The sequence below is a fragment of the Gallinula chloropus genome (assembly GCF_964237585.1).
Source record: "Gallinula chloropus genome assembly, chromosome: 1".
Taxonomy (NCBI): Eukaryota; Metazoa; Chordata; class Aves; order Gruiformes; family Rallidae; genus Gallinula; species Gallinula chloropus.
Window position 1 is genome coordinate 187,700,262 of NC_140085.1, and position 12,970 is coordinate 187,713,231.

At 58.3% G+C, this 12,970-nt stretch overlaps 1 protein-coding gene across 2 annotated transcripts; it reads right to left on the bottom strand.

The window, feature by feature from the left end:
• Positions 1-806: 806 nt before the first annotated feature.
• On the bottom strand, positions 807-9,577 carry WDR73 (WD repeat domain 73). Of its 2 annotated transcripts, none has more exons than XM_084279505.1 (8): positions 9,486-9,577; positions 8,915-8,982; positions 8,483-8,571; positions 7,078-7,166; positions 6,013-6,080; positions 4,613-4,777; positions 2,513-2,878; positions 807-1,126 (listed from the first exon to the last, which is right to left on the bottom strand). In XM_084279505.1, exons 1-8 carry the CDS (start codon positions 9,560-9,562, stop codon positions 888-890), a joined length of 1,161 nt encoding a protein of 386 aa, XP_084135631.1. In that variant the 5' UTR covers positions 9,563-9,577; the 3' UTR covers positions 807-887. The 2 variants fall into 2 exon arrangements, with proteins under 2 accessions (XP_084135631.1, XP_084135630.1); XM_084279504.1 differs by having other exon boundaries at positions 4,604-4,777.
• Positions 9,578-12,970: the final 3,393 nt, after the last annotated feature.

A 12,970-nucleotide genomic window follows, 5' to 3' on the forward strand; every position in this document is an offset into this window, starting at 1 on the left:
CGGTGCCTGGTGCCAGAACAAGCTGGGGGTCCCCCATTTTGGAGGGGAGCACCCCCACTGCTCACATCCCTTCCCTGCCAGAGGTCTCTCTCCTCTTCCTCTCCTCAGCTTCCTGATGAAAACACACTGGGGATAAGGAGAGGACACTGTTTTCCCCCAGCCAAATGAGCACTTTGGGATGGGCGTAGGCGGTGTCAAGAGCTCCTCCGGGCTCCTCAGGCCCAGCAACTCCCATGAACTGGATCAAGTGTAAACTTCCCATCGATGGGAAAAGAGCCAAGAGATACTGGGACCTTCTCCTGGAGCAGCTGTTCTCCCATTCCACAGGGGGAGGGTAGAGCTGGGAGCTGGGCTGGGGCTTGAAAGGTTGTTCCTGTTGTTGGCTGCTTTTCTACTGCCGCTTCCTGAGCGGTGTGACAGACAGACAGACAGACAGAGGTTATGAAATACCAACGCTCTGTGGGGTGTGCAGGCTTCACCCTGCTGCTCCAGGGCTGGAAAACAAGGAGTTAAAACACAGGATCACCAGGTTGGAAAAGACCTTTAAGATCATCCAACCATTCTTGTCCTACACTAAAGCCCATCTCTAAGCACCTCGTGTACCCCACACGCCCCGGAGTAGCCCAGTTCCTCAGCCCTCACTCATGTGGGGGATGGGTTTTGGTCTGGTTTCTCCTGTAAAGCACAGGGCAGGTGACAAAACAGTGGCAGGATGTCCTCTGCTACAGCACACAAGCAAGAGGGACGAGCTACCACGTGGCCAGGATGCAGGACAACAAGTCACACCCCCCTCCCAATTTGTTCAGACAGAGCTCTTTACTGCTCACTGGGAGTGTCCAAAACAGGATCCACACGCCAAGGGCCACAAACCAAACCACAAGCAGGATCTACCCATGGTCCCCACCAGGGTGAACCCAGTCCCAAACGTGCAGGGAACCATCACTTGCTGCTGACAGCAAAGTTCTTGGTTTCTGTGGGTGCCACGTGTGAACTGTGACCAGGGGATGGGTTCCACTGCTGCTTGGTCCTCCAAAAGCGTGGCCTCTGTGAAGGAAGATGGGTTCTGCTTCTCTGCTGGAGGTGTCCCAGCTCTGTGTGTCATACACCTGAACGGTGCCATCAAAACCTTGAACAAGAGGGAATTGGAGAGGCAGAAATTAATGGTGCTGTGCTGGTCCTGCTCACAGACTCACAGAGCATCAGGGGTGGGAAGGGACCTCTGGAGATCATCTAGTCCAACCCCCAGCCAGAGCAGAATCCCCAGCCAGACTAAATCCCACAGGAACGCGTCCAGGATCACTGGGTTTGAATGTCTCCAGAGAAGGAGACTCCCCAGCCTCTCTGGGCAGCCTGGCCCAGGGCTCTGTCACCCTCACAGGGACAAAGTTCCTCTTGACATTCCCATGGAACTTCCTCTGCTCCAGCTGCACCCGCTGCCCCTTGTCCTGTCGCTGCCATCCCTGAGAAGAACCTGTCTCCAGCCTCCTGACTCTCACCCTTTACATATTTACAGACATTGATGAGGTCACCCCTCAGTCTTCTCCAGGCTCAAGAGCCCCAGCTCCCTCAGCCTCTCCTCATCAGGAAGGGGTTCCACTCCCTCCATCACCTTGGTGTCCCTGCACTGGGCTCTTCCAAGGAGTTTTGTGTCCTTCTTAAGCTGAGGGGCCCAGAACTGGACCCAATATTCCAGGTGGGGTCTCACCAGGGCAGAGCAGAGGGGCTGTGTCCAGCTCTGGAGCGCTCAGCACAAGAAGGACAGGGACCTGTTGGAGCAGGTCTAGTTGAGGCCACAATAATGATCCAAGTGCTGGAACACTTCTGCTGTGAAGCCAGGCTGGGAGAGTTGGGCTGGGTCAGCCTGGAGAAGAGAAGGCTCTGGGGGGACCTTAGAGCCCCTTCCAGTCCCTGAAAGGTGCCTGTAGGAAGCTGGGGAAGAACTGTTTGAAGGGCAGGGAGTGATGGGATGAGGGGTGATGGGTTAAGCTAGAGCAGGGCAGGGTCAGATGAGACCTTAGGAAGAAGCTCTTCCCTCTGGGGGTGGTGGATCCCTGGCCCAGGCTGCCCAGAGAGGTGGTGGAGGCCTCATCCCTGGAGACATTCAGGGTCAGGCTTGCTGGGGCTCTGAGAGACCTGCTCTAGTGAAGATGTCCCTGCTCACTGCAGGGTGGGGCTAGATGCCTTCAGAGGTCCCTTCCAACCATACACATTGGATGATTCTATGACACTCAGGGCAGTGTTTGCTAAGGACTTGGGGTCTTAGTGTTTGCTAAGAGCTCCTGGGTTCTCCAAGGAGGAAAGGAGGGGTTGAGTCCCCCTGAACCCTCCCCAGGCCCCTTCTGGTTACTGGAGAGAGGGGGTGGTGGAGGATGATGAGCTCACCATACCTCTGGCTCCAGGAGAAGCTCTGAACAGCCACTCCCTAACTGGGGTGTTTAAATTAAGGTGGGGTGAACCACACCTTGTTAGAAACACAGATCAACACAAGGAGATCTGTGCCCAAAGCACCTACCTGAAACAGCAAGGCAGCCTTTCAGAGCAGGAGCCCAGGAGATGCACAGGAACTCTGCTCCTGGGATGGGAGAAGGAACTCCACACTTCACTGAGGCCAAGGACCCTGAAGTTCTCCTGATATCCATCAGGGTGAGGTGCCCACCGCTGGAGAGGAGCGCTACGGGCTGGGAGCTCCAGTCAGAGCCTCCTCTGACTCCCATGCACCACTGCTCACCACACGCTGGGGAGGGGATGGTCACGGCTTCCAAGGGGCTCTGTGGGCTCCGAGTATCAGCCAGGCACAGCTGGCCCCGGGTGCAGCAGAGGAGCAGCGTGTTGCTGTCCAGGAACGTCAAGTTGCTCAGCTCCTCGCTGGTTCCAGAGGCTGGAACAAAGAGAGGTGGCTCTCAGATGCCATCAAGAACGTTGGTGTGGTTGCTCTGCTGTGATCTCACCTGAGGAAGGAGATCTCCAGCCTTGTCCCAGCTCAGGACTAACACTGCGCTCGGTTCAACCCCTGTGGGGATGAGGACACGGCCCTGGGGTCTCGGAGCAGATGCCCCCTCGGCTATGGGAGCCACAGGGGGTGACACAGGAAGGTGGCAGAGCCCTGAAGCCACAGACAGACCTGCCCTTCCCTCCTCATCCTCAGCACGCTGGGACACAGTCACAGGACACATTCAGTGTACTCCTGAGGGGATGAGGTGTGTGGAGACCTGATCTTACTGCAGGTGCTCTCAAGAAACCAGAGTGGGATTCACCATCTTGAGCTAATCACAGACTCCCCAGGATGGTGGGGTTGGCCGGGACCTCTGGAGATCCCCCAGTCCCACCCCTGCCAGAGCAGGGTCCCCTCCAGCAGGCTGCACAGGACAGCGCCCAGGATCACAAGGTTGGGATGGCTCCAGAGATGGAGGGAGACTCCCCAGGCTCTCTGGGCAGCCTGGCCCAGGGCTCTGCCACTCTCCCAGCAAAGAAGTTCCTCCTCAGGGTCAGGGGGAACTTCCTCTGCTCCAGTTTGTGCCCATAGCCCCTTGTCCTGTCTCTGGGCACCCCTGAACACAGACTGACCCCTCCTCCTGAGCCCACCCCTCAAGGGTTTCTCAGCACTGAGAAGATCCCCCTCACTCTTCTCTTCTCCAGGCCAAACAGCCCTGAGTCCCTCAGCCTCTCTGGGTCAGAGAGATGTTCTGGTGCCCTCAGCACCTCCACAGCCCTTTGCTGTCCCCTCCCCAGGAGCTCCCTGTCCTTCCTGCCCCGGGGAGCCCAGCCCCACACACACTGCTCCTGATGAGGCCTCCCCAGGGCAGGGCAGAGCAGAGGGGCAGGAGAACCTCCCTGACCTGCTGCCCACACTTCTCCTGACACCCCCAGGACCCCGTTGGCTTTCTTGTCCCCAGGACACATCACTGGCCATGGTCAGCCCGGTGTCCCCCAGCACTCCCAGGGCTTTTCCCACAGTGCTGCTTCCCAGCAGCTCACCCCAAACTGTCCCAAACTGTCCCAAACTGATATGAACCAGGCAGGGCTGGTTTATGGAGGTGGCATCATCCCTCCTCCCACCTGCATGGATGGATCACAGAGGAACAGTGACCTTGCTCAGGAGTCGATGTTGATTTCAACAACCCCAAGTGATGCATCTTTGGGGCCAACACCTCCATCATTTTGGACACCAAACCCAGCAGCCCTCTGTCATCCCAACAACCCATAGAGCTCTTGTGGGGCAGAAGGAACCTGAGAAATGGCTGTTGTAGGAGCAGTAAGAACCTGAAAATCATAGAATCCCAGACTGGTCTGGGTTGGAAGGGACCCCAAGGATCACAGAGCTCCAATCCCCTGCCACAAGCAGGGCCACCAACCTCCAGGCCTGGAGCTACACAAGGTTGCACAGGGCCCCATCCAACCCGGCCTTGAACACCCCCAGGGATGGGGCACCCACCTCCTCTCTGGGCAGCCTGAGATGGACCAGAGCATTGTAACCTCTCCCCTTAATACAACATTTGCCTACAAATCCCTTTACACCCTTTGCCACATGTCTGGAAGTACCCACCCAGTGAAACTCTCAGTGCTTGAGCACCCAAACCCCAGCCTCCCCAGAAGCAGGTCTCACACTGAATACCTGCCATGAAGATGTTTTTCCTTGATTCCACCTCTGTAATTTGGATGTTGTTGAGTCTTGAGCCATGAAGGACCCACGGGGCTCTGGCTGAAAAGGTTGCAATCTTAGCCCAAGGGTGTCCAGTGCCATCTTTGGGAGGTATGGCACCCAAAGATTTAATAACATCTGTTGGAAAGAGATGGAGGCAGAGTCACAAGGTTGGAGAAGACCTTTAAGATCATCAAGTCCAAGCATTCCTGTTCTATGCTGACCCAGATCTCTCAGTACCCCTGAGGGGACTCAGCCCCCTCCCTGGGCAGCCTGTTCCACAGCCCCACAACTCTGCCAGGGAAGAACTTTTCCCTCCCATCTGAGCTGACCCTGCCCTGGTGCAGCTTGAGCCCATTTCCCCTTGTCCCATCTCCTGTCCCCTGGCTGAAGAGACCATCACCCACCTCTCTGCACCCTCCTGGCAGGGCAGTGGAGGCGCTGAGAAGGTCTCCCCTCAGCCTCCTCTTCTCCAGGCTCAACACCCCCAGCTCCCTCAGCTGCTCCTCAGAGGATCTGCCCTCCAGCCCCTTCCCCAGCCTGGTTGCCCTTCTCTGGACTCGCTCCAGGACCTCCATGTCCTTCTTATGGTGAGGGGTCCAGAACTGTTGTTAACCAGTTGTAAAACACATCAGGAGCCAAGTAAACCACAAGATTAAGCTGCCTCACAGCCTCATAAAGCTAAAAGTGACCTACTAAACCCAGAAGAAACCCAATTATGACCAACCCACTCTCTAGAATAAACCCACTCGTTCCAAAACATGCAGTGAGGATGGCCAGTAGACCAGTTAAACCCAGGGGAAGCTGTGAATTGGGGTGTGGGTTTGTCAGAGAGAAGAATGAGAGAAGTTGTAATAACATCCTGAACTTCCTCTCTGGTGGTTTCAAAGCCTTTCACAAGAGGAGACAACGCAACGGAAATCCTTCTTCTACCAGCTGGCAAGACACAGCCCTGAAGAACTGAGGTGGTTCCTGGTAGAGCTTGAAATGTGATGTTTGGAGCTCTTACTTCTCTCCCTTGTGGGTATTTGGGGAACATGGTGACAACGACACGGTTAGGGGTCCTGTTTATATGGCCAAGAGCTCACAAGGAAGTGGAATGTCGTCATGATGGGTCTTAAACCAACTGATTCCCTTAGGAGGTTCGTGCTGTCAAGTCCACATCCTTCCAAGCCACCAAAACTGGTGCAGACACTTGCCTCTAGTGCCCTTCTCCAGCCCCTTGCCACACCAGGGTGGTCACTCAGGACCTCACTGAATGGGACTAGTGCTCCTCCCCTTGTTTTACACCCAGGAAGAAGAGGAAAGCAGGAGATGCTGGACACAAAGAGTGTATTGAGAAAGCACTTGAGCTCAGAAACACGTTCCCTTACCAGAGTCCTCTGCTGACACCTGCCAGACTTGGAGGGAGCTGTCTGGTGGGCCACTTGTCACCAGCAAACTGAGGAGACAAACCCCCCCCCCATCCCACAAAACTCTTCAGGAGGAGAGAACAGACTTTCTTTATGCCAGCCTGGGCTAAGCTGGTCGGCTGCTCCTCCTGTGCTCAGCAGCTTTCAACTCTGCTTGGAGCAGAGGAGGCACCTCATCTCCCCTCTGTTAAACACCCCCAGGGGTGGGGACTCAGCCCCCTCCCTGGGCAGCCTGTTCCACAGCCCCACAACTCTGCCAGGGAAGAACTTTTCCCTCCCATCTGAGCTGACCCTGCCCTGGTGCAGCTTGAGCCCATTTCCCCTTGTCCCATCTCCTGTCCCCTGGCTGAAGAGACCATTGCCCACCTCTCTGCACCCTCCTGGCAGGTCAGTGGAGGTGCTGAGAAGGTCTCCCCTCAGCCTCCTCTTCTCCAGGCTCAACACCCCCAGCTCCCTCAGCCGCTCCTCAGAGGATTTGCCCTCCAGCCCCTTCCCCAGCCTGGTTGCCCTTCTCTGGACTCACTCCAGGACCTCCGTGTCCTTCTTATGGTGAGGAGCCCAGAACTGGACCCAGCACTCGAGGTGCAGCCTCCCCAGTGCCCAGTCCAGGGGCACAATCCCCTCCCCAGACCTACTGGCCACACTGTGTCTGACACAAGCCAGGATGCCATTGGCCTTCCTGGCCACCTGGGCACACTGCTGGCTCATGGTCAGTCCCCCAACACCCCCAGGCCCTTCTCTGCCTGACAGCTCTCCAGCCAGTCCTGAAGGTCTTTTCCAGTCTGGTGAGATGTTTGCTTGGTTTACAATCCACAGCAGGGAAAAGCCCTTCTGAACCTGTGTGTGGGGACTTGCAGAGCTGTGACCCTACTCTGCCAGCTGAGCACCTCCAGACTCACTCTGTTCTCAGAGCCCTCAGGACTGATCAGTTCAGCTGGGAAGCAGGCATGGAAAAGGAGCTCCCCTCTCAGTAGACAAGCTCCCTCTCCATCTCCAACACGACCTGGAAGGATCTCATGGCCATACCTGGTGTCTGGCACGTGTTTCAGGCTGTACACTGGACGGTCTGAAAACCCACCACACTCCACCTTGAAATCTCTCTCTGGACACAGGCCCTGGGAATGAGAAGCAAAGTCATCTCCTGACATGGAACAGTGCAGAGCTTTGTGTGCCCAGCCACACGTTCTCCCTTGGCAAAGCTCTTTCCTTATCCAGTAATACCTATTTCACCAGGAGATACAAGCCTGAAAGACCCCAAAATAATTAGAGGAACCAATCATATGGAGAAAGCTCTTGCCAAGAACTCTGAGCAGGTTTGTTACCACCCTGGGCACGTCTGGCTCAGGAACTCTCTGCTTCCTGAGCGATGAAATGGCACCTTCTATAGCACAGAGCTCACCCACCCAAGGGCCATCCTGCTGTCAGCAGCGCGGTGCCCCAGGTTTGGGCATCTGGGCAAGTCCCTTCTTTGTTTGGCTTTGGTGTCCCCATGAAACTCTTTCCTTCACACATCTGGAGATGAGGCTTTCATGGCACAAGGTGCCCACGGAGCAGCAGGGTTGTGGGACTGAGCCAGCACCGTGTCCTCTCATGGCCAAGGGGCCGACGGGACCTGGGGGCCTTGAGCAGAGAGTGGCCGGCAGCTCCAGGGAGGTTCTGTTCTCCTCCCCTCTGCTCAGCCCTGCTGAGCCACAGCTGGACTTGGGTGTCCAGTGCTGGGCTCCCAGTTCAGGACAGACTGGGAGCTGCTGGAGAGAGTCTGGGGAGGGTATGAGGATGAGGAGGGGCTGGAGCATCTCTGGTGGGAGGTAAGGCTGCGAGAGCTGGGGAAGAGAAGACTGTGAGGGGATCCCATCAACACTGACCCCTATCTGAAGGGGGTATCCAGGGACAGGGCCAGACTCTTCTCAGGGTGCCCAGTGACAGGACAAGGGGTGATGGGCACAAACTGGAGCAGGGGAAAGTCCATCCCAACAGGAGGAACAACTTCTTCCCTCTGCAGGTGCCTTGAGCCCTGGGCCAGGCTGCCCAGAGAGGATGGGGAGTCTCCTTCTCCAGGAGATCCCAACCCCGGGGTCCTGGACGGGATCATGTGTGCCCTGCTCATGGTGACCCTGCTCTGGCAGGGGAGGGAGGGAGGGATGGATGGATGGATGGATGGATGGATGGATGGATGGATGGATGGATGGATGATCTCCAGAGGTCCCTCCAAGCCCCAGCTGGGAGTTCCATGACTGCTGTGCCAACCTGCACTACCTCAACTGACACAACATGCTCTGCCTTTCAACCAAAGCTGCTCAAGACCCGGCCAAGTCTTTTCAGACCAACAGAGACCAGGTGACACACAGCTTGCGCAGCCCAGCCTGGTCTCTGAAGACACCCTGCTGAGGAGAACAGAGTGAGCTGGTGCCACCCTGGCTGGAACACCCACCTGGGTCTCCTTCCCCTGCAGCGTTGGTGGCGGGAGCAGCTGCAGGATCTCGTTCCCACCGGACTGTCCATATCCAGCTACGCAGACACCTTGGAGGTGGGCAGGAAGAACCAAGGCCAATGGTGAGGGACACCCCCAGACCAAGCCATGGTCCCTGATCCAGACCAAGCCACAGTACTGCCCACCCTGCACCCACTGTGACACCCAGAGCCTCAGCCCAGGCTGAGCCCCAGCACAGCCCCCTCCTCATCCCTGTCCTGGGGCCTCAGGCTTACACCCCAGCCACCCCTCTGGGCCCCTGACCCGGCGCCGCGACCACCTCATGTTCCCCCAGGCCCAGCCATTCAAGTCCCCCCCAGCACCTCCCCTCCCCTTGGCATCACCCGGCACAGCCTCCCCATGCCCCAGCCCAGCCCACCAGCCCGCACTCACGGTTCCCCCGGGCCCATTCGATAACGCGGGTGGGCGCCTGGAGCTCAAAGGTGTGGAGGTCCCTGTACCTGTGGGGAGAGAGATGGTGGGCTGGCGGGGTCTGGGAACTGGGGCCGGGAACTGGGGCAGAGAACCGGGGTTGGGGACCTGGGCTGGGGACCGGGGCTGGGGGGTGAGGCTGGGGGCCAGGGCTGGGAACCGGGGCTGGGGGCTGAGGCCCGGGCTGGGGACCAAGACCCGGGGCTGGAAACTGGGGCTGAGGGTTGATGTCGGGGGCTGGGGCTGGGAAACGGGGCTGGGGACCGAGACCCGGGGCCGGAAACCGGGGCTGGCGGGCGAGGCCGGGGGCCGGGGCTGGGAACTGGGGCTGGGGGCCGAGGCCCGGGCTGGGGACCGAGGCCTGGGGCCGGAAACCGGGGCTGAAGGTCAATGCCAGGGGCCGGGGCTGGGAACTGGGCCTGGGGGCTGAGGCCCGGGCCGGGATTGGGAACCGGGGCTCGGGGTCGATGCTGGGGGCCGAGACTCGGGCCTGGGGACCGGGACCCGGGACCCGGCACCAGGGCCCGCTCACAGGCGCAGGGACTGCAGCAGCCACTCGTCCGCCGCCGCTTCCTCCTCCTCCTCCTCCTCGGCTCCCACCGGCTCCATGGCAACACCCGCGCGCCGGCGCGCCCGTGACGCCGCTGCGCGGCGCGGGGCAGTGACGCGGCCGGGCCGGAGGCGGGGCGGGAACCGGCCGCGGCTGGTTCGAGCCGGTCGGTCTGGGCCGCGCTCGGGGATTGCGGGACGCGGCCGCCCCCTGAGGGGAGAGGAGGGAGGGGTCGGGAGGGGGAACCGCGCTGCTCTCCCCGGTTACCCCCGTGAGGGGCCGGGGAGCGGCGTCTGCTGCGGGAGCGACCTGCGGGGCCATCGCTGTGTCCCCCCCGCTCCCCGCAGCCGGGACCCCCCGGGCAGGGGCTCAGAGCCCCATCCAGCCTGGCCCTGAGTGTCCCCAGGGATGGGGCCTCCACCACCTCTCTGGGCAACCTGGGCCAGGGATCCACCACCCCCAGAGGGAAGAGCTTCTTCCTAATGCTCAGCCTAAACCTCCCCTTTTCCAGTTTAACCCATCACCCCTCACCCTGTCACTCCATGCCCTTGGGAACAGTTCTTCCCCAGCTTCCTACAGGCACCTTTCAGGGACTGGAAGGGGCTCTAAGGTCCCCCCAGAGCCTTCTCTTCTCCAGGCTGACCCAGCCCAACTCTCCCAGCCTGGCTTCACAGCAGAGGTGCTCCAGCCCTTGGACTATTTTTGTGGCCTGCTCCAACAGGTCCCTGTCCTTCTTGTGCTGAGGGCTCCAGAGCTGGACACAGCACTGCAGGTGAGATCTCCCCAGAGCAGAGCAGAGCTGAGGGCCAGAATCCCCTCTCTCCATCTGCTGGCCACACTCCTTGGGATGCAGCCCAGGATGGGGTTGGCCTTCTGGGCTGCAGATGCACATTGGTGGCTCATGTCCAGCTCACCAGTACCCCAAGTCTTTTTCCACAGGGCTGCTTTATCACATCACAGAATCACAAGGTTGGAAAAGCTCTTCAAGCTCAGGGAGTCCAACCGTTCCTGTCCTGTGCTGACACAGATCTCAGTACCTCATCTACCCATCTAGTAAACACACCCAGGGATGGTGACCCAGCCTGTGTTGGTAGTGATGATTGGCCTGTGTCAAGCACAGGACCTTGCACCTGGCCTTATTGAACTTGAGGTTTGCATAGGCCCACCTCTCTACCTGGTCCAGGTCCCTCTTGATGGCATCTCATCCCTCTGGATGTGCAACCTGTCCCTCTGGGTGACATCCCATCGCTCTTTAAGGCATCCTGTCTTCTAGGTGACATCCTGTCCTTCTGGAAGTGCATCTTGTCCCTCTGGGTGACATTCCATCCTTCTGGGTGACATCCCATCCCTCCAGCATATCAACTGGGACTTGTGACCCCGTGGGGCACCAGGCTGGAGCACCTTGTGCCTGAAGGTCTGCACCCCATGGGAGGACCCACAAAAAGCTGAAGCCCCATGGGAAAGGACCCCACTGTGCAGCAGGGGAGGAGCGTGAGGAACCCTCCCTTGAGGAGGAAGGAGCAGCAGAGGCAGCGTGTGATGGACCGACCCCAAACCCACATCCCCGTCCGCTGGTGCCACTGAGGGGGCAGGGAGAGAAGTGGGGAGTGAGGTTGAGCGCAGGAAGAAGGGATGGGTGGGGGAAGGAGGGGAAGGTCACAGAGTCACAGAACCGTAGGGGTTGGAAGGGACCCCCAGAGCCCATCGGGTCCAACCCCCCTGCCAAAGCAGCTCCCTAGGACAGGTCGCACAGGTCGGTGTCCAGACGGGGCTGGAATATCTCCAGGGAAGGAGACTCCACACCCCCCTGGGCAGCCTGTCCCAGGGCTCCCTCACCCTCACCGGGAAGAAGCTCTTCCCCAGATTGGTGTGGAACTCCCTGTGCTCCAACTTGAGGCCATCGCCCCTTGTCCTGTCCCCACAGCCACTGAGAAGAGGCTGGCCATGTCCCCCTGTGTCCCACCCTTCAGATATTGATACCCATTGATCAGATCCCCTCTCCAGGCTGAACAGCCCCAGCTCACTCAGCCTTTCCTCACAGGGGAGATGCTCCAGGCCTTTCATCATCTCCCTGTCCCTCCTCTGGACTCTCTCCAGGAGATCCCTGTCCCTTTTATCCCAGGGAGCCCAGAACTGGACACAACACTGCAGGTGGGGCCTGACCAGGGCAGAGCAGAGGGGGAGGATCCCCTCCTTTGACCTGCTGGCCACACTCCTTTTGATGCCCCCCAGGATCCCATTGGCCTCCTTGGGCACACTGCTGGCTCATGGCCACCCTGTCACCCATCAGGACCCCCAGGTCCTTCTCTGCAGAGCTCCTCTCCAGCAGCTCCCCGCCAGCCTGTGCTGATTCAGACGGTTATTTCTTCCCAGCTGCAAGACTCTCCACTTGCTTTTGTTGAACTTCATCTGGTTTCTCCCTGCCCAGCTCTCCAGCCTGTCCAGGTCTCTCTGGATGGCAGCGCAGTGTCCTGCGTGTCAGCCACTCCTCCCAGCTTTAGATCATCAGGTACTTGCTGAGGGTGGATGCTGTTCCCTCATCAAGGCCGTCAATGAAGATATTAAACAGGACTGGACCCAACACCGAGCCCATGGGGTTTTACTTCTCATTACCCTTCTCTGTTTTCATTAGGTGCCCAGACCATCCTATGATTCCGATTCTTTATCTTAGAAGCCAAAGAAACGCCGTAGTTGCCAAGTGGACAGTCCGGAATCAGGGAGGGGGTTGGACTTCTCATCAGCCAGTGTAGGCAGCAGAGATGGAAACCCTTGGAGGAGTGTGGAGTCCAGCTTCCTTCTAAGAGGAGAAGATATCTGCTATAAACAGCAGTAGGAAGAAAACCTGGTGATGGCAGTGAAGGGAACGTTGCTATTTAAGGCTGAACAAAACCAAAAGTAATGTGGCCGATTCGGGAAGTGCAACTTCCCACGGCTTCAGTGACCTGTCAGTCTGCTCCTAGAGACCTGCACAGGCTATTTCCAGCCCTTGGGGGAGTGTCCTGTGTCCAACAAAGAGGGTCTGCTCTGGTTTAAAATCCTTAGGAAGGCTTTCCTCTTCGTCTTCGAAGGTTGGTGGATGCCCCATCACTGGGGTTGTTCAAGGCCAGGTTGGATGGGGCCCTGGGCAACCTTGTGTAGCTCCAGGCCTGGAGGTTGGTGGTCCTGCCTGTGGCAGGGAGTTGGAACACTGTGACCCTTGGGGTCCCTTCCAACCCAGACCATCCTATGATTCTATGATTCTTCTGCTCAGTTCTCCTGAGAAGTAAAATGTTAAGGTTATGAGAGCGCATTCTGCTGAAGTGGAGGTTGTTGGTGTTACCCAGGCAAGGTGTTTGCAATTTAAGGAACATATACTGGAATAGAAGAACTGCTAGGAAGAATGCTCTTCCAAAGGGATGCAATGTCATCAAGAGGGACATGGACCAGCTGGAGCGGTGGGCCCATGCAAACCTCATGAAGCTCAACAA